This window comes from Plutella xylostella, chromosome 29 (genome assembly GCF_932276165.1).
Source record: "Plutella xylostella chromosome 29, ilPluXylo3.1, whole genome shotgun sequence".
NCBI lineage: Eukaryota > Metazoa > Arthropoda > Insecta > Lepidoptera > Plutellidae > Plutella > Plutella xylostella.
The window spans coordinates 5842199-5868424 of record NC_064009.1 but is presented as its reverse complement, the minus strand read 5'-3'; the positions used below and the strand labels follow the sequence as shown (position 1 = coordinate 5868424).

Genomic DNA, 26226 nt, shown 5'->3' with positions numbered 1-26226 from the left:
ACAATACTTATTAGGGAATTCCTTTGGAAATTTGCAATAATTCACTCATCCCTAACTCAAATTTACTTTGCTCTATATCGATTCTTATTCTAAATTAATCGCGAATTTCCAAAAATGAACACACTGGATACATTAAGTACGGGTACTTATACCTATACGTTAAATATTCAAAATTATATACAATAACTCAAATGTTCAATACAATGGAACATTATAGCACAGGGACACGTAACTACATTAACAATTTTACCATGGAAACAGTACGGTAATCGCTAAATGCACTAGCAATTTTCAGGCAATCTTTTATTATTTATACCTATTTCAATAATTACTTTAAACACCTCAAGAAATTATAGAAAAAAAGAAAAGAAAGGCAAGTGGTTTGGTATACTACGCCGCGTTTCCGTAGCAGCGTAGCGACGTAGCTCGTAGCAAGAAATATCGTAGCACCGAAGCGGCGTAGCATGTGGAAAAAGGTTAGTTAGAATAATTCAATTTTAGGTTTCATAGTTAATGGGCATCTTAGCTGATGACAAATTTCATATTGAACAAACGAACGAAGGTTATCGAGTTCATCAAAGTCGATAACAGACAAATTTTACGTAAAATTACGAACTTCAACGATATTTTTATGTTACAACAGTGCACCAGGTAGTAAGTACGGTGGCCTGCGCCTAAAAGTATACAGGCGGAGTTTTTAAAATAGCGATCCCTGATGATGAAGGGACCAGCTACATCTGTTATAAATCCGGGGACGTGTTGTGTGTGATGTGTGTAGCAGTGGTGTTTATGTGGATATGCTTGAGCAGCATGTGAGCTTGAGATCGCTATTTTAAAAACTCCACCTTTATACTTTTAGGCGCAGGCCACCGTACATTTTATAACATCCTATTCGATTCAATTTTATTCGTTGGATTGATTCTAAGAAAATAAAAACTCTTCAAATGTGTTTTCCAATACTTAACACTACCAACCAAACCCCAACCAATCGAATTTCACCGGAATTTTCATGAAACAAACATGATAAGATCGCGACTAACAAACATGTAAGTAAGCAAGGTATCTTGTGATAAATTATTGGAAGAGCTGGGTACTTGGGTAGGAAACAAGACCTTTACCTATAGGGATGTCATAATATCTGAGACTATACGAATATTCTACATTACAGGTTTTAAACTGGGTTTTAACGATACAATCAATAATGTTTAATGCCAACTAATAATTAATGTAAGTATCTTTTACTCGTTTTATTAAACAAATTCGCTTTATCAGTCTTTTTACATGGATTTAATTTATTTATTACAAAAGTGTTTAAAGTTTAAGTGATGAAGAATATCCCGTAGTAGGTTTATATATAGTTATAGTCAAATATTAGTATATTATCACAAGTCAAATTTCCTTTTATTCATAATATTTTATCGGTTTTACACGATTTACTCGTATAAGATGTGAGGGTGAAACAGCTACTCTCCTGACAAAGATGTCCATGAAACTACGACGATCACATTTAATAGTATCTTCTCGTACTTATGACAACAGTTTCTTAATTCCTATACAATTTTCAACACTGGGTCCAAAAAATAGACAACTGTCGCTATTATCTATCCCAACGAAGACATTTCGAAAATCTGAGAGTATATTATTAAAAAAGGACAAATTAATAGACATAGTAAAAACTTCGTACAAACTCTACTGACGTGCGGCGGTCTTATCTGCTATCAGTTGAAGAGCCTCTGAAGAGGGCAAGAGAGCCTCATTGACCTGTCTGCGCGTGGACGTCAGGGGAGGGGGGCGGGGACTCCGCGAGCGCGGGGGACGGGGGGTCATCCTCCACTTGGATGCACGTATCAGGCCGCGGCTCCGGCTCACTGTCTACCTCTATCGTGACCGGCTCACTCTCTTGCACAGTCACAGGCATTACTTCTTCACTCAGCGGTGTAGCAACTAGTTCTGTGGGGGGTGACGGGAGTGCCTCACTTGGTGACGTCACTAGCTCGGTTGGTGGTGAAGTCACTAGCTCGGTTGGCGGTGACGTCACTAGCTCACTGGGTGGTGACGTCACGAGCTCGCAGGGCGGTGACGTCACGAGGAAGCTGGGGGACGCGGGGGGCGTCGGCAGCGGCGCGCTGTGCGCTCTCAGGGCCTCATGTTCCACCACTAGCCGCGTCACTTGCTTCTCTTCGCTTTGATCTTCTTCTGGGATTCTGTAATAGAGAGCAGTGGTGTGTTACTGCTAGATTTAAAAGTAATACTTACTAGAGACTATAGGTAATAGTTGTTGGTACTTACTTGGCAGAATTTTCTTCTGTTTTGTTGATGGTTGTTATGCTAGCAGCGGCGTGTTCTGAAATAAATATTCTATTAAGTAGTATCTATTCTATCATTAAAACTTGTGGCAATAGAATATCAAACGGGGATGTTACGGTTCATTAACTTTTCGCCCATAAAGTACGTATTTTGTGAGAAAACTTTCGTTAGGCGAACTATGGATTGACTGGACTGTTTTTTACTGAACACTATACTAACGTTGCGGCGAGGCGTCGTCATGCAGCCGCCTCTGCCTAGCCAGGGGTCGGCGGCGGGTATTGTCGCGCACGCGCAGCGTCACCGCCCCCGCGCCCCCCGCGGCCCCCGCATGCAGGTCCATGGCCAGCGACGACTGCGACCCGCACTCCGACTCCGCTGCGCTTGCGCTGTCGAACTCAAATGATTTTATTCATCGTATAATATTTTTTTTCTTGATGAACGTATTTTTTTTACAAAATACTGTAGTTACGTGCCCTGGTTGTCTTTTGAGACGAACGGAGGCAAGAAACTCTTGAGCCTTGAGAGTGTGCTCATTAAGAAGGGACTGTTTGTAGAATACAAATTAAGATTTCAGATATAGATTTATTTAAAAATGCTTATTATAAAATAAATACACAGACGTTCCATGTGCAGAACATAGATAGTGATAGTGGTCAATAGCAATATTAAACAGGAAAAGTTTTCAATATTTAAAGTACACTAGTTTACAGCACACACAAAAGATTGAAGTCTTTAAATTTTAAGTTTGAGTTTTGGAATTGAATGAATTAGATAATCATAGTCAGTAATAGGAACAAGGAAAGTCATACATCTAACAAGGACTTAGCAGCAGTATTAAGGAGAGAGCAAAAGCATAGCGCAGAAGCGGGCATGAGCAAAATGGCGGCGGCGATACCTGACAGCGGAGTGCGGCGGCTCGTCGACCGACAGCGCGTAGCGGCGGAGGGGGCGGCGCAGCGCGGCGGCGGGGAGGGGGGCGCGCAGCCCGGCCAAGCGCAGGTCCGGCGCCGAGCCGCAGCGCGCGCGCGCCCCGTGCCGCGCTCTGCACATACCACACTCACTGTCTAGCTGTCTACCGCCTCCGTCACAGGGCATGACCGAATGGGATGCATGGCTTGCGGTTTAAGGATCCACAAGATTCATGTTGATCGAATCACAATCGTCAGGTAGAATTGAATCCTGTAGAACCTTTTGCATTATGTAGTCAAAGTTGGGGTTAGTAAAAGTAGCATAATTATGAAAGTGGGAATGTAAAACGTTAACAAAAATGGCTTCAAATCTCCTGATAGAATGGGGACGGGGCTGTGATAATGCCAGCGTAACTACGGGGTTATTAATAAAAAACAAGTGAGTTTTACTTCAGGCAGTGTGTACCTGTGTGCGTGCGGCTGGCGGTGCTTGTGCAGCGTGGCGAGCGGCAGCGCATGCGGCAACGGCAGCGCCAGCGGCAGGCGGTACACGCCGAGCTGGTCCAGCCGCGCGGGGGCGCAGCGCCGGGGCGCCGGCCGCGGCAGCGACGTGGGCCGCGCCGGCGTCACTTTCGCCGCGCTGTCTCTCGCCTCAAACGTCATTACGCACGCCGCTACCACTATAAAGCCTGCAATTTTCACGCTACATCATGCAATGCTCTTCAAAGCCAGTCAAGTTATTGAAAAATTGTGTTACTAGGTGTTATAAGGAAAGTTACCCTACGATTTTTCTAAGTATTAGAACTAAATTAGAACCTTGCGAAGCTCATTTTATGCCAGAATTATGTGAGGAAACAGCATGCCGATTTAAAATTGAGACGAAAATGCCTATTTATTAAAATTTAAACTTGTTAGAAATCAAAATAAAAATGTATTTTACCTCCGAAGCCCATAACAATAGGGCCCGCGTAGGAGAGGTTGTTGAGATGGAAGCCCCTCGCCTCGTCCTTCACCGATATTGTGGCATTCCCTCGTATTTCTTCTGCCACTGATAATGTGTCTGCATAGTATCCTAGAATAATCACATTAAAATTAAAACCAAATTAGCTCCAACAATAGCTGATTACATAACGCTATAATATGTACGCTTGAACGTAGGCATGTCAGCATGAGTGAACATTTTAATTAGCAACTGCTAGACAATGGTTGTGCATGTCAGGAAGCGTCAGTCGGACGGACGTGTTAGCGGCTGTGTGCAGACTCGCCGCCGCCGCCGCCGCCGCCGTCACGTCACGTCATTGCGATAGCTTATGTGGGAATGTGGGGCGCTAAGAGGGTGGCTCGCTTGCGAGTCCGTCCCTGGCTAACCGTACTACTTCATACAAGAACTGGATATCTTTTGATAAGTAATTTTATTCAGAGATTGATAAAATAATCGTAACGATTGTGAAGGCTACAAATACAAATTAATACAGTAGTTAAATTAAAAAAATGCACGTTATAATAAACTATTATATAAAATGTATTTGTTCACAACGACAACATTTAAAAAAAAACATTACATTAAATGTTTATCTACTTATTGTGGTACTATAAGAAGTTAAAAATTTCATTTCCCTTGTTTCGGCAACAAGTGGACAATCCCATACGAACTAACACCGAACAATGGGTTAGGACGGCTCCGGCTGTAAGTGGCTGGACTTAGTATGTCATTGTTACAGAGGATTCGCTGAAACTGCCGGCATATAGCTTTGTAATACGACAGCCGTTGTAGAGCACTTTGCGAGAAACGAATGTGAAGATTAAAAGCGATTGCGTTGATCCTTTTACACGACTGCGGCGAATATGTTCTAAAAGGGAGGTTTTAGTATTTTTTGAAGTTGGTGAGTAGATAAATTGTAGTTATAAAGATAATTTGAATTTGTGATGATGTTTAAGTATTCGGTGTAAATATTATCCAAATAATTGTGTTTTTTGGTAAATAAGAAGGTACCGTAGGTATATTTATAGAGCTTAGTTAGTCTTTTAAAAGCGAATCCGAATAACCGGAAAATATACTAATCGGATTGAAAAAGTGAGGGCTTTTACAATCCGATTAGTAGGTATATTTTCCGGTTCGACTGAAAAACAATAGTTTCAATGATTTCAATTAAATACCTAAGATCAATAAATCACGATTATGTGTATGAAAACACAAGGCACCTATTACACCTAGGTATCCTATATATCTAGGTTATATTAAACTCTTATGAACTTGGATCAATAAGCTCGCAGCATCAGAGGCCCAGTAGGTACAATACCTATGTATTATGTACCGGTATGTAAAGCTGTATGCTCTCGAAACGAAGCCTCGTCGCAGCCGGAAGCGGAAGCGAGCCGGAAGTGTCACTGGCGGAACAACCGGCCGGCATCCGTCAGGGCGCTGTACTGGGACTATTTTCATTTCATTCTTAAAATCTTCATGATCGAAGTCATTAATAGGTCATCATTCTAAATATCGGTTTCTTATTTATACCAGCTTTACAGCTTCAGTGTATGAAAATATAAGAAATAGGTAAGTACGTAAAATGTATAGTAAAAAAAACTATTTGAATTAAAACCACTGAAGTTTTTAAATAAACAACATAGATCAAACAAACTGGGCAACCGCAAATAGTACTCAACAACCAGCCAACATAAAAAACAGACACTGTTTATTGCTTTCATTTCTTATATTCTGTGTACCTACATATACGAGTGTGTACTTTATTAACAAAGGCTTCGGCCGTTCTAATCAGAGGGAAGATATTGGAAAAAAATACCCGAGAGAAAACACGATGTCGGCGGACCCGACTCATTGTTATTACGAAACGGGGGGGTCACTCTATATTCCGAAAAACTAAGTTTCGGAGTACTGCTGTGCGAGCGACGACTCTATCTTGTTTGTTTGTTTGTTTGCATATTAAACGTGCCGATTGCAAGACAGCTCTCATTCGTTCGTTTTCGTCAGTATAAAGTAACCCTCGGGGCCCTCAGGGACCCATGCGCACACTATTACAGCGGGAGAAGTTTCATTGCGTATTAACAGTACACTTCCTTAATATTTCACGCAGTAATTGTTGGCGCTATCTTGCGTAATTAACACCCTGGTGTTGCAAGCAACGAGGCTGGTGATGAGGATAAATGGTGATGGAAATGATGCCATGAATCTTCTTATTAAAGGAAGGGTTAGTTACTTAATTCTTTATGTAGTTGCATAGGATAGGATTGAGGTATCGGGGTTTTCCGTTTTGTGTCCGTTGTTGAGGGCACCGTAGCTTAGGCGGTAGTGAAGCTGCTTCCGAAGCTTGGGGCCGCGGGTTCAAATCCCGCCCAGGGCAAAAAAAAATGTGAAGAGCATTAATTATGTTTGCCTTGTCTGGTTGTCGTTTGTCTATTCAATATGTATCTATATATGTATTTGTGTAGATATATCAGCTGTCTGACATCCATATCACAGATTTTGTGCCTAGTTTGGCGTCGGATAGCCGTGTGTGAGATGTCCCCACATATTTATTATCTATTCATCTTGCAACAACACAAGTACATACATACCAATAGTGGCCATGGCGGCGCCGAGCAGCATGAGCAGCAGGCCGGCGGACAGCGCGCGGCACGCGTGCCACAGACACGTCGAGCTCATCTTGCCCCGGACCACCTGCGTACAGAATAATATACATATAATCATAGTCCATATTCGGCGGAAGTAAAACTTTCCGCACGAGTGCGGTACAGTACAATAGTTTTAACTTATTCACTAGTTACCTACCTTTGTTTTAAAAATTGTATAACAGTGGTTTCAGATTAGCGTATTTAAAGCTCATTATTGGAATGTAGCATTATTAACTTGTTCGACTGTGGTCGCGCTTCTACCAAAAACGAGCTTATACACGCGTAAAATACGGTAGTCTGAAAAAGCTTTAATGCTGTGAGAGGAAATATAAAGTAAGTAAGTTGATACATTTCGAAACGATCACATTCCAAATATTCATGATATTATTTCGTAAGTCCTTTATATGCGAGTATAGTTGCATAATACAACTTCAAGCACCACGGAAGTGTTGTTCAAATGGTTGCTAGTAGGTATTTCATGTTGAATATCTCGATTCATATGTAAATTCCACAACTTGTGCCGTGACCCGGCCGAGTTTGTTCAGAACTGCTGGCGAGGGAAATCTGCCCTAATAGAGAACTACGCGCATGCAGCCAGCTTCCAGTGCACATGCACAAATATAACTTATACTAGTATTCAAGTTGTATCGAGGTTAGCACACAATATAAGTAGGTAGGTACTGTAAGTGTCTATGTGCTTCGGCGAGCGCGGTTGTTCCTAGAACTGTGCTGTAAATTTATGTATGTAGGTATGCATAATTACACCTACATAGTTGTACATACTTGCAAGTTTAACTTTGAATCAGTGTTAAAAATGTTTTTAAATTATGAACATTTTCAGAACTTAAGTGGAATTGAAAAAAATTAATAAGTTGTAAGTATTATTTGCGAAAAGCAAAGTGGTGTACAAGTGTAGTGTTGTAAAATAAAATTAAAATGGCGGTGGTTTTGTAACCTGTAAACTCAGTGTAAAGGGTCCGTAATTTCAATTTCAGTCCCGCATAAACCTGCTTACATACGGGTATAACATTAACGGAGGTGTAAAAAGCCCTTCCGGTTCATATTGTTTAGCGAACATTAACTCTGAATTAAGCCCTAAAGTGATGAAGTCATTAAAGAGAATACCTCACAAAGGCTTTATGGAAAGTTTTTAATTTGTTCGCGAGGTTCGTGACCCGCCGACAGCTCACGCCGACTCACATTACTTAGATGAAACTTTTCTTAACTGAATATAAGATTTCTTTGTAAATTATTATACTAATAAGAGGGTATAATTATACGTTCTTATTAAACTTTGCCCTTTTTGCCATAAATAATGTTTAAAAGCAGAGTTTTCTGCTTTGTTACATAAACTTTCATGAGCATGAGGGAAAATGCACATTTCTAGCACACGTATTTACAAATAAACAAACCACGGTCACGATACATCGCGTGAGACGTAAGACGATCATAGTTCGAATGTACTCAGGGGTTGCGTGCGCAACAAGTCCTCAGCCAACTGTTGATCAGCCTCGGTCTGGTTACATTCTTGTGCTGGAAGGGTTGATGACCAGATTCGAGATGACAGATGTAAGATTGCGGTGGACAGAGGGATGAGCGGTGGCGTGGTGTGTGTGTGTGTGTGTGTGTGTGGTGTCGCGTGGTACCTGGACGTTCCAGGTGGCCCCGGAGGCGGGGTGGGCGCGCCGCAGCGGACCCGTGACGCTCCGCGCTCGCCTCATGCCGACTGTCCGCCACGCGCGCCGCAGCCACCCTCAGCTCCACGCAGCAGACTCCGTGCCGTCTCTGTCTCCCATCTCACACTAACAACAGCTTTCAGAGCGAGATGCAAGAGCGAGTGAATCCAGGCGGAGCTGCGCGCGCACCCAGCCTCCCTGCTCCGCGGAGCGCGGCTCACTCTACAACTATAGACGTATATTGATCTCGCTGTTTTTGTTGTTCATTATGGAGTTTGACGTGTCACGTGATACGTCTCAATTAATTAAACAGCCGCCATGATTTTTTGCATTTTGTAGATTTCGTTGGGGTTACAGCGTATGTTCATGCGTTTAATTGTCGCATTTTCAACTTTTGTCGTGCATTAATTAGTCAAGTAAAAGGTTAGAATGTTTATAATTCAGATCATTTTTAGATCTTAATTACTGAATTTTATTGTGTTTTTGGGTTGATACGTATATTATTTACACTGAATATCCGTAATATATTTTATTGAGACATTACTTTCTGCATACAGCAGGATGGAATGTAGGTTAACGACAAAGATTACTCGGCGTAACCCGAGTTATTGAGCGACAAGGATTTCGGCCAAACGTTTGTAGGTACGTAGTTAGGTACGCGACCACTAATAAAATCAGGTTAGCTTAATGGCCTGTAACTGTTTTGTTTCTTAATTAGAGAGAACAAACTGAAATAAATCCAGTTATTCCAACAATCTTGTTTAGCACTAGTTGACGTGTAGACCAATATTTCACACGGTTTTAGTATAAACAGTAGGGCTGTTAAAAGAACTAATTATGCTAACTAGGTATTATTTCGCAATTTTATTAATGACATATGTTATTCAGATCGTCCAGTTGTAGATATTTCAATATTTATTAAGTTAACTAACTAACTAACTAACTTTACTACCAGAGTGCGGGACTCCCTTCACGGGTCATTCACGGTACATCATAATCCATAGGTAATCCAGGTACCGATATCTTAATATTTATATTTTTATCATTGGTTTTATGTCCTCCAATTTTAAATGTTACAGATGGGGATTTTACCACTTTGCAGTTAAGTATCACTCGCGCAAAATATATATGCAATTTATAAATTTGGAACGCTTAAAATGACCCTTGGGTTGCGAACAATAAACCCCAGCATCAAGTATAATAATGTCTAAATACGTCGGGTCTGTATAAACATAACGCGTATTTCGTCATTTTAGTAGGTACTTAATGTACGTACATTATATACGGTTTACCTACGTATACACACATATAGAAAAGATCGAAAGGGTCGTTCAAAAATAACGCAGCATATTTTTGAAGTTATGGGGGACGGATATTCTTATTTTTGCGGACAAAAACGATAAAAGGGAGCATAAAACTGCCGTGTATGGCTTGTATTGGATATCTTTCCTGAGAGTCGAGTGGTGTTACAGTTATGTAGGTAACACTTGTCATGTTATACCGTTCTTATTTCATACGCCATAAGAGTATTTTTTTGCTGTAAGTCTCACGTGTATACTGTCCTCTACTGTAGACGCAGGTACGGTGGCAAAATTTCCGCAAACTCACTGCAGTGGTTTAACAACCCCGCCTACTGCAATAAATTGTTTAATTCGCTGGCATTTTTTTCAAAACTGCAGTTTGTAACACTCGATAAATTTTCTGACTCTCACAATATTTTATACCACAATATAACAATGAGTGAAGTTTTTATTATTTAGCCCATTCGGATGGACATTTTCAGATTGAAGCACAATATCGTTTAACCATCGCCGCTTTTCTTTGTGAGAACGGTCAATTGCAGATATGAATGTACTGAGTCGACCCGCCACTTAGCGAGGGCAAACAAAAGGAGAAAATAAAAGCTTGTAGAAAGCAACTCCGGTAGGGTATTCTATCCGTAGGCTTTGGAAAAGTATTATATGGCATTTATGTAGTTTTTACATACCTTAGTAGGTCCAACTCATCTACAGGGTGTTGCAAAAAGGGTATACTAAGCCGAAACCTACATGTGCAGCATGGTATATCTAAGCCCGAAACTGTGATCAGAATTAAAAAAAAATGTGGTTCACGTGACTTTTTACTATAAAAAATGACTTTTTTTCGGGAATTCTATTAGAACTTTAATATAGAGGTAAGTTGCTATAGTTGTAGTATTAGTAGTACACGATTGTTTCAATTAACTATGTATGGATAGGACTTCTTCGAAATAAAATTTATAATGCTGCTTTTGCTTTTCCCCAGTTGTTACTCATGCTACATTTTATTGCAGAATTTCCACGGAAACTCCTTTTGAGATGAGACGAAACTCCAACTCAACAATACAAGAGACTCGCTTCCCAATTATCTCCAAACAAATTAACATCAGCCATGACGCCCCGTAGTAGTAGGTACCAAGTAACAGAAGTGTCCTTTAGTTGCTCAAATACGCTTTAACATAGTAATATATTTAGTATTAGTGTAACAATATCATTACATACTTATAAGTAAACTGCAGCAAGCCTGAACCTGTACCAATACAAATAAGTTAGTATAAATTGGCGTATTTAGTTATAATCTACCATTATCTATCAGCTGTGACTTTAGAATCAGACGATTAATAAAATATGTAAGTATTATGGATTCTAGAAATAGCAATACTCAAAATGCAGGGTAGCATAGAAAAATGAGACAGCAAAGGTACCATAACTGTAACAGCTACAGGAATATTGCCTTACCTTATTATTGTATCAATAAGTATACTATATTGTATGGTAAAGTCATTTGTAATGCTTTTTGAATTTTGATTTATAACCATCATTGATTACAAAATATTTAAACAGCCTAAAAGTTTAAAGTCTCTGTTCTGAACAGAGAAACTCCGTTGAACAAAGTGATTTTGTACTTCACAAATGACTACGAGTTTCGTAGCCGATGTAGCTAGTTCGTAGCACATTGCTACGCGGCGTAGCTAGTGAACTACGACTCGTACCAAATGCGTAGCACATTGCTACACGCTGTAGCGCATTTGTAGCATTCGTAGCACACATGCTTCGTAGCCATTTCGTAATTAGTTAGCTTAGCATTTGGTTGCCAATTCGTGCGTTGTATTTTATTTAGTTTCAAACACTTTTTCCATCGCTATTTCTATAGAAAATATCAGCGATGGAAAAAGTGTTTGAAACTAAATAATATAGAAACATTCATTAGATGAGATGAACTCCGGCAGATCGTTCACATACTACAAGTAGGTCGAGGTCAAGGCGACTATCCTGCAGAATTTCTATCCATAGGGGGCGCGGGAGGGCTCGCTATGAACCTGTATGGCTATGTTACCCTGCGTACAGTAATAAATTTGCTTATTATAGCTATATCTATTATATTATTACACAATAAACATAAATAATAGCTTGGTTACCAAATAAGTAATTTAAACAATTTTTTACGAAAACAAACAGAAATGTTTTGAAGATCTTAAACGTAACAAAATGGTAGAGATTATTTCCTTGGTTCAATTGCGTCGATATGAGCGAGGCTTGTGAAAAGGAGGTCGGATTGTGTCGTTGTCGTGCAGCTCCAGGCTCGAGGCGCGACCCCCGGCCCGGCGGGGACTCCGCACAAGTGCCGCCTGCCGCCGCCGGAATGCCTACATGTACCTCTGGCTCACTCCCATATTCTACTATATTGTTAAGCCTCTTATGGTGAACTTTGATCCCCGGAGACGTTCAACTTAGCCATAAATGAAAATTTAGTGTCTCAAGTTTAATGTCCGATAACAAGTCGGTGCCATAAATATTTAGATTCATGCTTCTTGTTTTATGATTTATTACCCTCCACAAGAATCGAGATTACCCTCGAGTCTTTATCAATTTCGAAGATAAGGAATGTTATTTTATGAAAGGGAGCAAGCTGTCGTTGGTTATTAATGGCGAGGAGAACACAAAATGATTTTCTTCGCAATCTCGAATCCAATTTCCGACTAATGTACGTCGAGCAGTTAATTGATGGTTGACGATTGTGCATCTGAGAGATGTGGCGGGAGTGTGGGGGCGCGCGGGCGGGGTGCGGGGCGCGGGCGGGGTAGCGAGCTCGGCGCGCCGGCGCGGGTGGCGGCCCGGGCGCTGCGGCCGGGCTGGCGGCACTGGCCGGCGACCCGCCATGCGCGCCACACGTCCCGCGCCGCCGGCCGCCGCGCCGCCGGCCCGCGCGCGCCCGCCCCGCTAGCCGCCGCGCCGCCCGGCCCGCGCTCGGCGGCCGGCGCGCCCATGGAGCCGCCCTGGGAGCTGGAGCTGGAGGTGCGGCGGCACATCGAGACCTGCGCCTGCCCCTGCGACCACATGGGCTACGGCAACTACCTGGACTACCAGGTGCCGGCCGGGCACGCCTGCCTGTGCCGCGCGCTCGGCGACCCGCACGCCCACGTACGTCCCCCCGCCCCCCGCGCCCCCCCGCGCGCCACGCGCCCGCCCCCGCACCGCTTGTGATCGTGCATGCATGTAGATCCATCTCCATCTAGTTCTAATTATTTCAACAGTAGATACAACTGTGTTGTGTTTTTAGTGGTGTTATAAGTTTAAAAGGATGAAATTATGGTGCTGAAGATGAATGATAATAAATAGTATTTGGTATAATTACCTTAATAGTCGCATAATAAGTAGAAGTAGAATGAATTAAAGTAGGTACGCAGAATTACACACACGTACATGATATTCAAATTGGACGTGTAGTGGTGAGAACCTATAACCTAGCCGTCTTGTTTCGCGTACGATATTATGCAAATGTGTTTACAGCTTGTTGATATTCAATTTACGACGTCGTCATTTTTAATAACGCAAGCTGTAGCTTTAGTCTAATATGAAATAAATTTGCATGAATATAATTAAAATTTTCATAGACATTAACTTTAAATTTTTGTACAGTGTAAGTATATTACTGTGTGTAGGTTCATATGCATGGGTTTATACAATGCATTTTTGTTTTGATGTAGCATCAGACTATATATTTTGAGTTCACTGACCACGGGTCAGTAAGGCATGTCCCTGATAAAATATGCATTATTATACTCATTCAATACCTACAAGAATGAAGTTACCCAAATTTACCCGAATATAAAAACCGCTGGACCATAAGGGTATTGTACCATCGGTTTTAAAACATTTGAAGATTTACATTTAAATTGGATACAGATAACTTACGCGTTTGTTCCATGCTTGATCGATAATTTATTATATTAAGATAGGTATTTCCAATATAAGTTAAATATTTATTAATTTTTGAGAAAAATTATGAGTACGTAATATCAATAAGTTCAATATGTAGGTATATTTTTCTAAAGAGGCAATGCTATTTTCCGTGATAAGTTGTAGGTTGCAAAACTGCAGGAATTTACAATACGTATAAAACAAATCATATAAGTCAAGAACTATTTTAGAGGTCTAATTTTTACATGTACTTAGGTATTTAGAAAATTAAAAAAAAAACTACTTAGCCGTGGCATAAAGTATAATCTAAATTAAGTTCAGATTGCAAGGGTTCACCAAAAAAGGGTATCCTCCACAGTCATAAAATTATCGGAGAGCTTACAAAGTTAGAATTGCGATAAAGCTTGACGATGAAGAATAAGCACCGTGTATTTAATGATTCATTTAATCCAAAACACTTGACATTGTGGCAAGTATGATTTAAAGCGGAGTTCTGGTAGCTCGCGCCGTGCCAGAGGGCTTGTTGTGTGTTTTGCATAATATCATTGCCGTCCCTCTGTTTGTTCTAAATTTAATTCGTGACACGATAGTTAATTAGGTTATCTCCCCTTGAGGAATTTGGTTCGTTCTACAAGAATTATCAGGTACTTATATAGGAGCATCTGGTGAAACCATAAAGTAAAGTTAGTACTATGGATGAAACGTACCTACGGTCTGTCTATAATTTTGTAATATGACGATTTAAATGTAAGGTTTTCAATATCATGCATTTACGGCAAGATGTGCCATTCCCACGTGAATTCAAATATTTTACAGCTTATAGTACTTATTCTTGGACAGTTTAAAAGTTATTGGGACATAACAGAGAAAGAGAAAAAACACTTCATAAATGTAAATATTTATGTGGTCAAAATGAGCCCAAGACGATAAAATAAAAGTCAAGTATCACTAAATAAAACACTTGTAAGTATAAATAAGATAAAATGGCACTTCTAACTTTTGTTGCGTGAGTCGGCGCTCGATTTATTTCGTTAAACTTCATACACCCATTTAAGAGGGCTACAACATTTTCCATTCAGTAAAGTTTTTGGCTTTATGTACTTTGTTTTCGCCCTCATATTCTTTCCTCGTGGGGGTTATTCAACTCATTGTCCTATAGGTACTTTACGAAGGCTGAAACTTATGATATATAGTGATGTTCGCAGCACACGCCGCCAGTCGTCATGTACTGTGTGCTCTCCACTGAACAAGGTACTCTCCGTACCGTAAAACACGAAATGCTTTTCGGCTATTCATGCTTCCCATTCGCATTGTGATTTCTGTAAGCTACGTGCAAGCATCTTCTGTTATTTGCTGCTACGTGTATACAGAGTTAAGTAAATCTTAAAATACTGATAGAAGTAGTATTGGCGTTGTCTTTATAAAACTCAATGAAGTATAAAAAATACTTGGTAAAAGCTTGTACGTTTTTAATTACGGTTTAATCCGTTACTAATCTATAGAGAAGTTTGTAATTTAGTTAGACAGCAGCTTGAGTGAAGGAGTGCTTTAATCCATTGGTTCTCATAACTTCATACTTTTCAGACAACACATTTAAAGTATACGGCAAAGTTGAACACTAAATCAACGCGAAGTTTTCTGAAAGAAAAATATTAAGTCAAAAAGCTTTAGGGAGACATTTTTGCGCGGGAACCTAGCACGGGGGAAGGGAGGGGAGAGGGGGGCGATAAAATTTAACACATGTGTCCTGACGTGGAGGAACCCAGCTCTCTTTACATCTCAATTGAGCGGCACTCAATTTTATAGCGTTAAACGGATTTGTCAAGATTTGTATTTGGTTTCTTGTTCTTATGCACGCACATACTCAAACTTTCTACTTGCAAATTATCCTAATGTTTATGAATTTTCTACTTAAATATACTTCATTAATATAGTCGTTCGTGTAATACCAATAGTTAATTACCCACTAACGCTAGTAAAGCACTTGCATAATATATGAACTATAAATTACACACAAAAACATGTAAACAAACATTTACCTACAAGAAATAGTTACAAAAAACCTTACACCTACTGATTGTTACACTTTATCTAGATATAACACTCACTCTATCAAACGCAAAAATACGCTGCGATATCTTCAGAGAGAATATGAGACGGTCGAGATATCTCAACACTTGCTTATCATTTGACGCCGATGCTCTCACATCCGCCGATCAAATGCTCCCTTTGAGGTTCGCATGTCGACTGGTTTCCGGCAAGAATTGGTGCACGTTCCTTGCTCCGAGTCCATTTCCGACTGTCGACTTTTTGTGTCGAATGGAATCGAAGCCTTTCTGTCCGCACCGTGACGCGCCGCCGGGCTTCCGTTTACCGTACTCGGACGTTGGACACATTACATAGGTATATAATATGTATGAGAACTCACGAGCAATGAAAAAGGTCCAGTAGGAAAGCACTAAGTAAATTACTCCTGAAAGGAAAAGGCTCTGTAATATGAAAGTACATTTAATAGCGCTTTAGAATATTTCCAGCTAACATCTATTCTATTCTATTCTCTGTGGGGGTGTAAGTACCTGCACCTGGCTCTCTCGAATGGAACCTTTGTGCATATCCCCAAGGTCTAAACTGCCTTCCTAAGCTTGGACCATTTTCCCACCACGCTGGTCCACTGCGGGTTGGTGGGTTCACATATCTAGATGTGCTAAATCTAGATATGCAGGTTTCCTCACGATGTTTTCCTTCACCGTAAGAGCGATGGTATACATTGTACTTAAATTCAGAAAAGAACTCATGGGTACATGTCAGCGCCGGGATTCGAACCCGCATCTCTGGCGTGAGAAGCGGGCGCTTACCCGACTGAGCTACCACCGCTCCGTACTGAGCTACCACCGCTACGTGCTCCAGCTAACATCGTAAATATGTATTGTGTTCAACTTTAATTACTTATGTAATTGTATAAAAAATAGAGGCCTTTTTGTGTCGGAATTTTGTAAGTGGAACTTTTTTATTACACGTGAGTACACTCACGTGATAATAATAAAGAATAATAATAGAGAATAGATTCCCTAATCTACAATTTCTTATTAAGCAAACCAGTTTTTTTTATTATAATCTTAATAGTACGACACGACTAAACAGTAACATTACAGATTAATGTTTATTATAAATACGATGTATATTAACTATGATTGGTTTTGTTAGCTAAAGCAGCGAGGCAGTTTTGTATCAAACTACATAATTATACTAGAGATAGAACATCCTACAGTAAAATTTCATGAGCTAAAAAACCCTAATCATGAAATTTTCACAACCTCGTAGGTGTTTATACCCTCTGTGGAAATTGAACCTTTACGGTGTGAATTTTTTATTTAGGCACACACGTTTTCAGGTCCATTGACTCTAAATTATTTAGGCAATGATCAGATAATAGGACTAAGTTGAGATTGCGTACATCAGTTTATCGAAACATAACGTATATTTAACAAGATTAAATACCAAAAACGGTATTGCTTTTTTTAAACCAGATAAATCCTGAATTTTAGTCTTAATATTTATGATAGAGCCAATATAATAGAGGCAGGGATCAGCGTACTTGAAAAAGTTCCAGTGATTAGTGGAACTTTGTCATTGCTCGCGTGTGTATTAGAGAATATAAACACCCTTAACTCTAAAGGAATTGATCGTAAGCAAAACTGCACATCTAGGACAAAAAATATTTGACCCACCAACCCCCAGTGGGGAGCTGGCTGGGCAACGTTCCAAGCTCACGAAGGTTCCAATCCAGTAACCCGGATGCAGGTATTCGGGGAATTCATTTCTGCCTTATAATCTTGCTTCGCATCCTGACAAATTAGATAAATTCCGTCTAAACACATTTCGGATAACAGATTAAATTCCTAATGAATAATGATTCAGGAAGTAAGTACCTACTTACTAACGGAACAATTAGTAGTCATAGTAACTTATTTAAAATTAAACCAGTTGTGTTCAACGCTGGAAACGGTACAGGCCTCGTATCTAACAAACTTATAGAATTTTTTTGCTTATAAATATTTTCCTGGAGCTTTGTTAGATGCCACGGGCGAAGATTATACTTTAGAGAGACCCGACGTGGAAAATATCTGGTTTTTAATACGCCGCAGCCTTAAGTGTTATATTATACGTTTTATTAAATCTGTCTTAGTTGGTATTCATTTTACCTGAAATAACAAAGTAGCAGATTAAATTATTTTTTCATGAAGTAGTAAAATGAAATACCGTATATAATGGAAATACCGTAGGTATTTTATATCTATATGTAATGTACGTATGATGTAGACCTCAGCTCAGGTGACTCTTATTTGTATGTAGATGTGTTGGCCGGGTCACATATTGATCAGCTCTATCTTTATCCAGAGGCTGCGGCATGTAGCGTGCAGCTGTCTAATTTAAAGGATGACCCAGTTCAAAAATGGAGCTTCCAAAAAGGGTGTAGGTAGTTGAAAAACGTGCCGTAATATGTGGTTATAATAGACTTTGTGTTGGCACTCTCCAAGTTTCCTGCCGCAGCGAAAATCTTCAGAGTAGCTTACGGTCGGTTACTGCGGGATAATGCGAGTGCTTTTTCAAGTGACTTATATATTTGTTGATGGCGGTAGGTAGCTCGCCGCGTGCCGCGCTAAAACGACATAACTTTTAATTTGGCCTGTTTAGGATCCCGCCAAGAGTTTCGGAGTTCCCGGAGAGACACTCCTCGTTAAATTGAGTAATTTAATTTGCAAAATTTATATTCTTCAGCTCGTCGGATGCTGTACGCATTGCAGTGTGCTGTGGGGGCCGCTAGTGGCGGGCAGGTATGCGCGGAGCGTGCGAGTAGGCGGTGCGATCTACGTACTTACGCGATAAAGTTAATGTAATATTGAAATATGCGAACATATTAGTCAGGCTTGAGATAGTATAGGTAGTCAGGCACACTATAACATAATAGGCAGACCGCTTTTCGATGTACATTAAATTGTACTCACATGGTAGGTTGCGACGCAAACGGTATCAGCGTTTCAAATGTATAATTAATTTCTCTATTAATCAATATCTTTAAAATACTTATTATAAATACCCTAAATATGACCATAATGATAGAACTCCAACATCAACAACCTCAGTTTTCAGTGCACTGCAATCATAATCATAATGAAGAAAATAATGATCTTGCAGCATTGTAGTAAACCCCACGGATCAGTTAACAGTGCAGCGGGCACAAATAAACCTCTGTCCGGGGCGGCCCGGGTCACTGCTGTTCACCTGCGCACGGACTTGCCTGTGTCCCACCACTTGCACCAATGAAGTTGCTACAAGCCGGTGAAACTTGGCAGCACTATCGAGATGGCCAATCAGAGAATTTAATTACGAAAATGGTTTCTGAATAAACCAATCATAAGAGAGCTTTTAGGAATGTTTACCTGTTAGTAAGTTGGCTGCACGTCTCGAGCTGTTATTTACGGTGGTTTGCTGGAAGTGCGGCGTTCCAGTCGACTGGCCGGGGCGGCGGCGGAGCGTGCGGGGCTCGAGGTAACAATGGGGGCGCAAATTTCACGCAACATTATGCCGCGCGGCCCGGCCGCCGCCGCTCCGGCCCTGTTCGGTTATTGAACACAAGCCGCACACACGCTCACATATTTTTAACCGACTGCGATAAAAGGAGGAGGTTCTCAATTCGTCTGTATATAAAAATGAATGTTAACCGATATTTTCACCAGTTATGGAACGATTTTGATAATTATTTTTTTGATGTTATTGGATTAACCTCAAATATGGTCCCATTTTAATTTCAAAAAATAAATTTTACCTTTAAAGGTGAGAAAAGACGTAAACGCAGGGTATGAATTTCCATTTTGGACATTTATTAACCAAATGTAATGAAATTTAGAACCTAAGTTAGTTTTAAATATAGTTCTTATATCAAAACAATATGATGGCGACCCCGACCTAATCTGTTGAAACGGATGGCAGTCAAGCCTCTAACTTACAAGTGTCGTCAGAGCAGACTAATATATCAATTTGTTATGGAATGATTAAATAAATCTAATTTTCGCAAAGATACTAGGCATGTTGCATTAACACGAATAAGTAATTAGTTGCGTTCTGCTTTGTTTTTAATGTGCACCGCACCAACATGCTCCTTCCCGCTATGCTCGGCGTCGCACAGATCTTACAATATCCCTAGGATTATGTCGAAAACAGTTATCAAATCATCCTACGACGCCAGGACGGGACTCCTTTACGGGGAAATGTTTTAAAGCGAAGCCGGAGCTTGCGGACATCCGCTAAGTATTTTATAATACAATCAACACCTACATTGATTGGATCACAAAATATCATGATAAATGTTCAAGACATGCTCATAAACTGGCGGGGAAATTTTGTAAGAACTTTTCGGAATCATAGTATGATGTGTTATTTTGTTTTCCAATTGATATTCTCCGCTGATCTGACATACATTGGCAACCGCCAAACAGTAATAACAATAGGTTCCGCATTGTTCGTCCGGCAGCGCTGAAAACAACCTGTCCTCACGAATGTCCCGATTGCTTTGCCGAACGGGTCGCTCCGGCGGAGGCTGTGCAGTGAATCGATGCAGCCCCGTCCGCGCCGCCCCCGCCCGCCCACGCCTGCCTCGATGTTTTCACAACTTTCCACCCCCCGTCGCCCGCGCCCGCCCGCCCCGCCGCCCGCCGCCGCGACCCCGCTCACTCAACTCTCAACTCGACCACCTAACAACACAAACGAATTCTTGCTCCCTTAAAAATACTTTTCAAAGTCATCAAGGTTTGTTCTGCGCAAAATGTAGAGCTAGTTATGACTTATTTTAAGGTTTTTAAAATCATTTTCATGTAATGTTGATAATTGTTCTTTTGAGCCGGCAGTGGTAGGAGCTCGGAGACCTACTTAAAATAAATGGTTGTACATTATACAACCCACCTCGCCTACTAAGGTGTGTAGATTATTAAATTAACGGTCTCGATTATGGCATTTAATTAGTGAAGCTCTGCCTGAATTTCATAACTGGTAAATTACATAACTATCCTGAAGTCACTCGGAATCTGTAAGGTATAAAGCTTGAATAGTGTGGGAACAATTGTCGGTTAAATCTACCCTCCTCGCTATCCAACCTATAGTGTAATGCTAGCCGCCCCAGTATCGGTCCTGCCTGACCTGACATATCTTCACCTATGTACTCGTAGTGAGAATAGCAGGTACATGTCTTGTCGGACAATGACATAGGTTAGTCAGGATACACGTTCGTAGCTACATAGTCATACGGCTATGTATAATATGTGTATGCGGCAAACACAATGACCTACGATGAGAGGAAAATTGTAGATACTCGTATACACAAATGCAAAGCTTAATCGTTCTCTTAAATGTTATGTAAGTAACCCGTAAGCGTTAGTGCTTAGTTAAAAAAAAACAATTTGAATAAAATTAGGTTAAAGTAAAAATATTTGCCATCCATTTTAAAATGTAGGTCTCCGATAAAAGAGCAGCGGATTCTTTCATCTCAAGCTGCTATTGTTAGACCGTTGTCTCTTTGCAAGGCGGATTTTTATATTTATTAATAATTCTATTGTAAAAGTGCATCCACGAGGAAACTCACCGATAAGTGCTCAAACCACTTTGTAACTCCTTTTATTCTACATTCATGCATTTTAAAATGATGGCGGTTGAACAAACAAGGTTCGACCCCGCTACGTGAGTAGACGGATCACTTAGATCATGCTAGTTAAGCTGTGCATACTTACATGTATGTATGGGACCTATGTATATGTAGGGATGTGAGGCACTAGACGTGTGCAATGTTCATTCCCCGCTATCAAGCATGTAGGGAGGAATTAATCGAAGGCACATTGGCAAGGCGAGCCGGCCGCTCTGACCTACCCCACTACACTGGCTCCTCTGAGAGCTCGCTCATTTACATACGTCTCCAGCTAGGACATCATTCAGCCAATGGATGCATTAGTGCCAAATGCCGATGTGTATTTTGTTAGTGGAAACGTAGCTCTGACATGTTTTGAATGTACAATTGTACATAGCTAATTTATAAGTCGCTGGAGGGAATATGTGCAAAACGAATGGGTTGTACTCGTTATATACTAATGTAGTTAGTACTTATTGAAAAAATACTCACCGTAGGTAAACTTAGGTTATACAAAAAAAAAAGTTAAACAGACAAGTACATAATTAAACTGATCAGACAACATCAGGTGCTTGTCCGGCTCAAAACCTAATAAAAAGATATCATCACATAAATGTTTACAATTCATTTTTATATTTTGGGTACCTATTTCCGTGTCAGCTAAGGTCGCCAATATATCCATCCGGTCCGGACAACACACATGTATCTGTGTAGCAGTAGGTCGGTGCTAAAGTGTAATAAGGGTACATACACATGTATATAATACATAGGTAAGGGGTATGTAATGGGTATAATGTCGGGCGCGGCACGTCCTGCGCTAGACGCGAGCCTGTTGTCTGGGAGCAATTAACTTATGATCCCCAAATATATTGCCCGCAATTATGGTCGAATAACCTTTGACGTAATATGTTGTGTTGGACCTGACTGTTTAGCGCTACTTAAATGTAGATATTATTATTATAGCTATTGTATGCTCCATTATATTTTTATTTAGGGCGGCAGGTATTCGTACTTGCGAACATATCTAAGGAGTAGGGTAGTTAGAAACGTCGGTCTATACTGTTCAGAGAGATGTATGCGAGTATATAAACTGACTGAAGTAACCCGACTCAAGAGTGGATACTTCGACTGGGCAAATTAACCTATTTTGGACCGCCTATCAGTAAGGTGGAGCGAGCATTGGTTGGTAAAGACTGGATGCAAATAACCTCTGATCGCATCCAGTATGAAGAACCTTATTCAAGACCTATTGTGCAGATTAGGGCAGCTATTTGCTAATAACGATGACAATCTGTGTAGGTCGGTAGTTTATCTAACGAAAGTTTGATCTAAAGTGCCACTTCATGTTGACAATGAATAGATAGTGAAGTGGAGCAAACATTTCCAGATAGCTCCCGATCGCGACATCTCCGCTAATGCCAACAGTCTGCGGGATAAACAAAAGGGGACACTTCAATAGCGACACAGCGGCACTTCCAAGCGGCCAATCACTAACGGAAATAATAGTTTCAGAATTAATTAGAATAGCCATTCTGCACAACGCCATCAAATATGTGCTGCGTAATTTTATTGTTAGCTTACTTAGTGGGTCCCCGTGAACAAGTCCTCCGTGCCAGTTCCATGAAAATGGGTCAGAGATCAGAGGCTACTCCCCCTCCCCTTCCCGTCCGCCTCGCACCTCCCCGTTCCCATGCTGTGCCCCTTGCATAATTGAACACTCGGAAAATTATTGTCACGCCTGATACGACCTGCAACTGTGAATTTAGCTCTCGCGGGGGCATAATAAAGTTATTAGTGATTCCCGAGGGCGTTCATTACTACGGGCTTTTAGGACAGGCGTTTGTATGCGCAATCATTAGCATCCTTTTTTATTACAGTTGTAGCGGTTGGTACATTGTAATTTTTTTAAGGGATTTTTCACGAAAATCTGCATTTTGTGTGGCAGATTGTGAGCCAAATTATGCTCTTGACTGTTTAAATGATAGAGTTTTTTTATGTTTGTTGCAGGCGGCCGTCCCGGTGCCGGAGGGCATGACGTTTCCGGGCCCGCTGCCGGACGTGGCGGAGCGCTGCGGGCGCTGGGCGCCGGACTCACTGTCAGCCTCCGCATCCGGCAGCTCGGACGAGAAGCCCACGCCGCGGCGCCCGCGCTGGCGCATCGCTCTGGCCGCGCTCGTGGTGTTGGCGGGGCTGGGCGCCGCCCTGGCGCTACCCCTAGCGCTGGGCGGCGGCGGCCGTGCCACGCCCGAGCAGCGACTCTCCACCGTCCGCAAGCTGCTGCGGGACTCGCCGCTCGTCGATGGGCACAACGACCTCGCGTGGAACGTACGAAAATTTTTACACAACAAAATCGGTGACTTCAATTTGAGCGCCGGCCTCGAGAGCCTGGAGCCGTGGGCGCGCTCGCGCTGGTCGCACACGGACATCCCGCGGCTGCGGCTGGGCCAGGTCGGCGCGCAGTTCTGGTCCGCCTACGTGCCGTGCGGCGCGCGCGACCGCGACGCCGTGCAGCTCGCGCTCGAGCAGATGGACGTCATCAAGCGCATCGTGGACATGAACGCGGCGCACCTGGCGCTCGTGACCGACGCGGCCGAGCTGCTGGACGCGCACCGCGACGGCCGCATCGCCTCGCTCATCGGCGTGGAGGGCGGGCACGCGCTCGGCGACTCGCTGGCCGTGCTGCGCGCCTTCTACCAGCTGGGCGCGCGCTACCTCACCGTGACCCACACGTGCGACACGCGGTGGGCGCGCGCGGCTGGCGCGGCGGGCGGGCTCACGGAGTTCGGCCGCGCCGTGGTGCGCGAGATGAACCGCCTGGGCATGATCGTGGACCTGTCGCACGCGGGCGAGGAGACGGCGCGCGACGCGCTGGCCACGACGCAGGCGCCGGTGGTGTTCTCGCACTCGGGCGCGGCGGCGCTGTGCAACTCCACGCGCAACGTGCCCGACGAGCTGCTGCGCCTCGTGGCGGCCAACGGCGGCGTCGTCATGATCAACTTCTACGCGAAGCTGGTGACGTGCGGCGAGCGCGCCACGCTCGAGGACGTGGTGGCGCACATCAAGCACGTGCGGCGCGTGGCGGGCGTGGCGCACGTGGGGCTCGGCGCGGGCTACGACGGCATCGACGCGCCGCCCGCGGGGCTGGAGGACGTGTCGCGCTACCCGCACCTGCTGGCCGAGCTGCTGCGGGACCCCGACTGGAGCGAGGAGGACGTGCGCGCGCTGGCCGGCATGAACGTGGTGCGCGTGCTGCGCGGCGTGGAGCGCGTGCGCGACCAGTGGCGCCGCGCCGCCGTGCAGCCGGGCGAGGAGGCGGCGGCCGCGCGCGCCGGCGCCTGCGTGTACGGCCCCGCGTGACGCCGGCTGCCCGCCGCGCCCCCGTGCGGCACACCTCGCACTGCTCAATATTGACACTTGTTGACCGTAGTTTTACATGTATATTAGTGTCCAAATGTGATTTAGCGAATAAAAAATATCTACCTTACCTGAAATGAATGCACAAAAAGTTAGCCGCGGAGCGCGTTGCGCGCTGAGCCCTTCGTCTCGGCGTCTCGAGGCGACCCCTCTCCATCCATGCACGACTTCGTTGACGAAAGCTCAATGCCCGACGTAATTTGTATTATGTGAGCTAATAAATCTAATATGAAAATAAATGAAATGTGTTTATAGAAAAATAAATATTCTTTATTTATAGTTTTTGTTTAATTTCTTACGGGTTATTGATAACTTCACTTTTATTTGTATCACATGTTTATTTTCACTTTTGCAGTAGGTAACAATTAAAATACATTCAACTCTTTTACGACATATCCAAAACCAAACCATACCGAGATGTAGAATTGGTTAGACAGCCCCATCTCGGGAATAAATTAGAAACTAAAAACTTATACAATTACACATTCCGCCCACCAAGGCGTCAGCCTTAATAAGCTCTTTGCTGACAGAACTTTAACACAATAAAAGAAAACGAGAGAAAATAATACCGCCCACCGTGACAATACTCTAAATGAATAGGAACTATACCTTGAAAAAAACATAGAATAACTACTTAATAACTATGCGATGACAATTTATTGCAACCAGTAACCTATAACCTAAGCTACAGCTGCTCAAAAGAACACAAACTTTAAGTTATACACAAGTTATACAAAAAAACAACACAGTATCAATTTTTTGGTAAAATACACAATTTATTACAGGGGCGTTTCAGTACATTATTTTTACACCTTATTGAAACTACTCTTGTAATACCATCCTTACCACTATGCCTCGCAATCACTCTTCCTAGCAACCACTTAGCTGGTGGTAAATTATCCTCTCTAATTATCACCACATCATCTATTTCGGGTTCTATTTGACGATGCGTCCACTTATAACGTTGGTTAAGTGTAACTAAATATTCTTTGGACCACCGTCTCCAAAAGTCAGTTACCATTTTTTGGACTAATCGCCACCTCTGTAGCCCTGTTACATGAATTTCTGAATAATCTTGGTCAGGAATAGCTATTAGTGGCTCTCCGACCAAAAAATGACCTGGGGTTAATGGAAGAGGTTCATCAGGATTCTCACTTAACTTTGTAAGCGGGCGCGAGTTCAGACAAGCCTCTATTTGTGTTAACACCGTGGAAAGCTCTTCGAAAGTAAGTGTAGAATCACCTATTACTTTCTTCAAGTGAGTTTTGGTAGAGCGCACTCCAGCCTCCCACAAGCCACCGAAATTGGGTGCACTGGGTGGTATAAAATGCCACTTAGTCTGTTCCAATGCAAGCAACTGCACAAATTCGGTTGGAAGCCCTGATTTTGCACGATTA

General features: G+C 42.3%; 2 protein-coding genes across 2 annotated transcripts; one reads left to right on the top strand and one right to left on the bottom strand.

Moving 5' to 3' along the window:
• Nucleotides 1–1531: 1531 nt before the first annotated feature.
• On the bottom strand, nt 1532–8887 carry LOC105384760. The gene is made up of 8 exons (XM_048631765.1): nt 8492–8887; nt 6789–6891; nt 4156–4287; nt 3682–3904; nt 3203–3367; nt 2527–2693; nt 2290–2344; nt 1532–2204 (listed from the first exon to the last, which is right to left on the bottom strand). The coding sequence occupies exons 1-8, from the start codon at nt 8564–8566 to the stop codon at nt 1754–1756; spliced, it is 1371 nt and encodes a 456-aa protein (XP_048487722.1). The 5' UTR covers nt 8567–8887; the 3' UTR covers nt 1532–1753.
• Nucleotides 8888–12700: 3813 nt separating this feature from the next.
• LOC119692922 (dipeptidase 1-like) lies at nt 12701–25108 on the top strand. Its single transcript, XM_038114591.2, has 2 exons — nt 12701–12960; nt 23423–25108. The coding sequence occupies exons 1-2, from the start codon at nt 12805–12807 to the stop codon at nt 24770–24772; spliced, it is 1506 nt and encodes a 501-aa protein (XP_037970519.2). The 5' UTR covers nt 12701–12804; the 3' UTR covers nt 24773–25108.
• Nucleotides 25109–26226: the final 1118 nt, after the last annotated feature.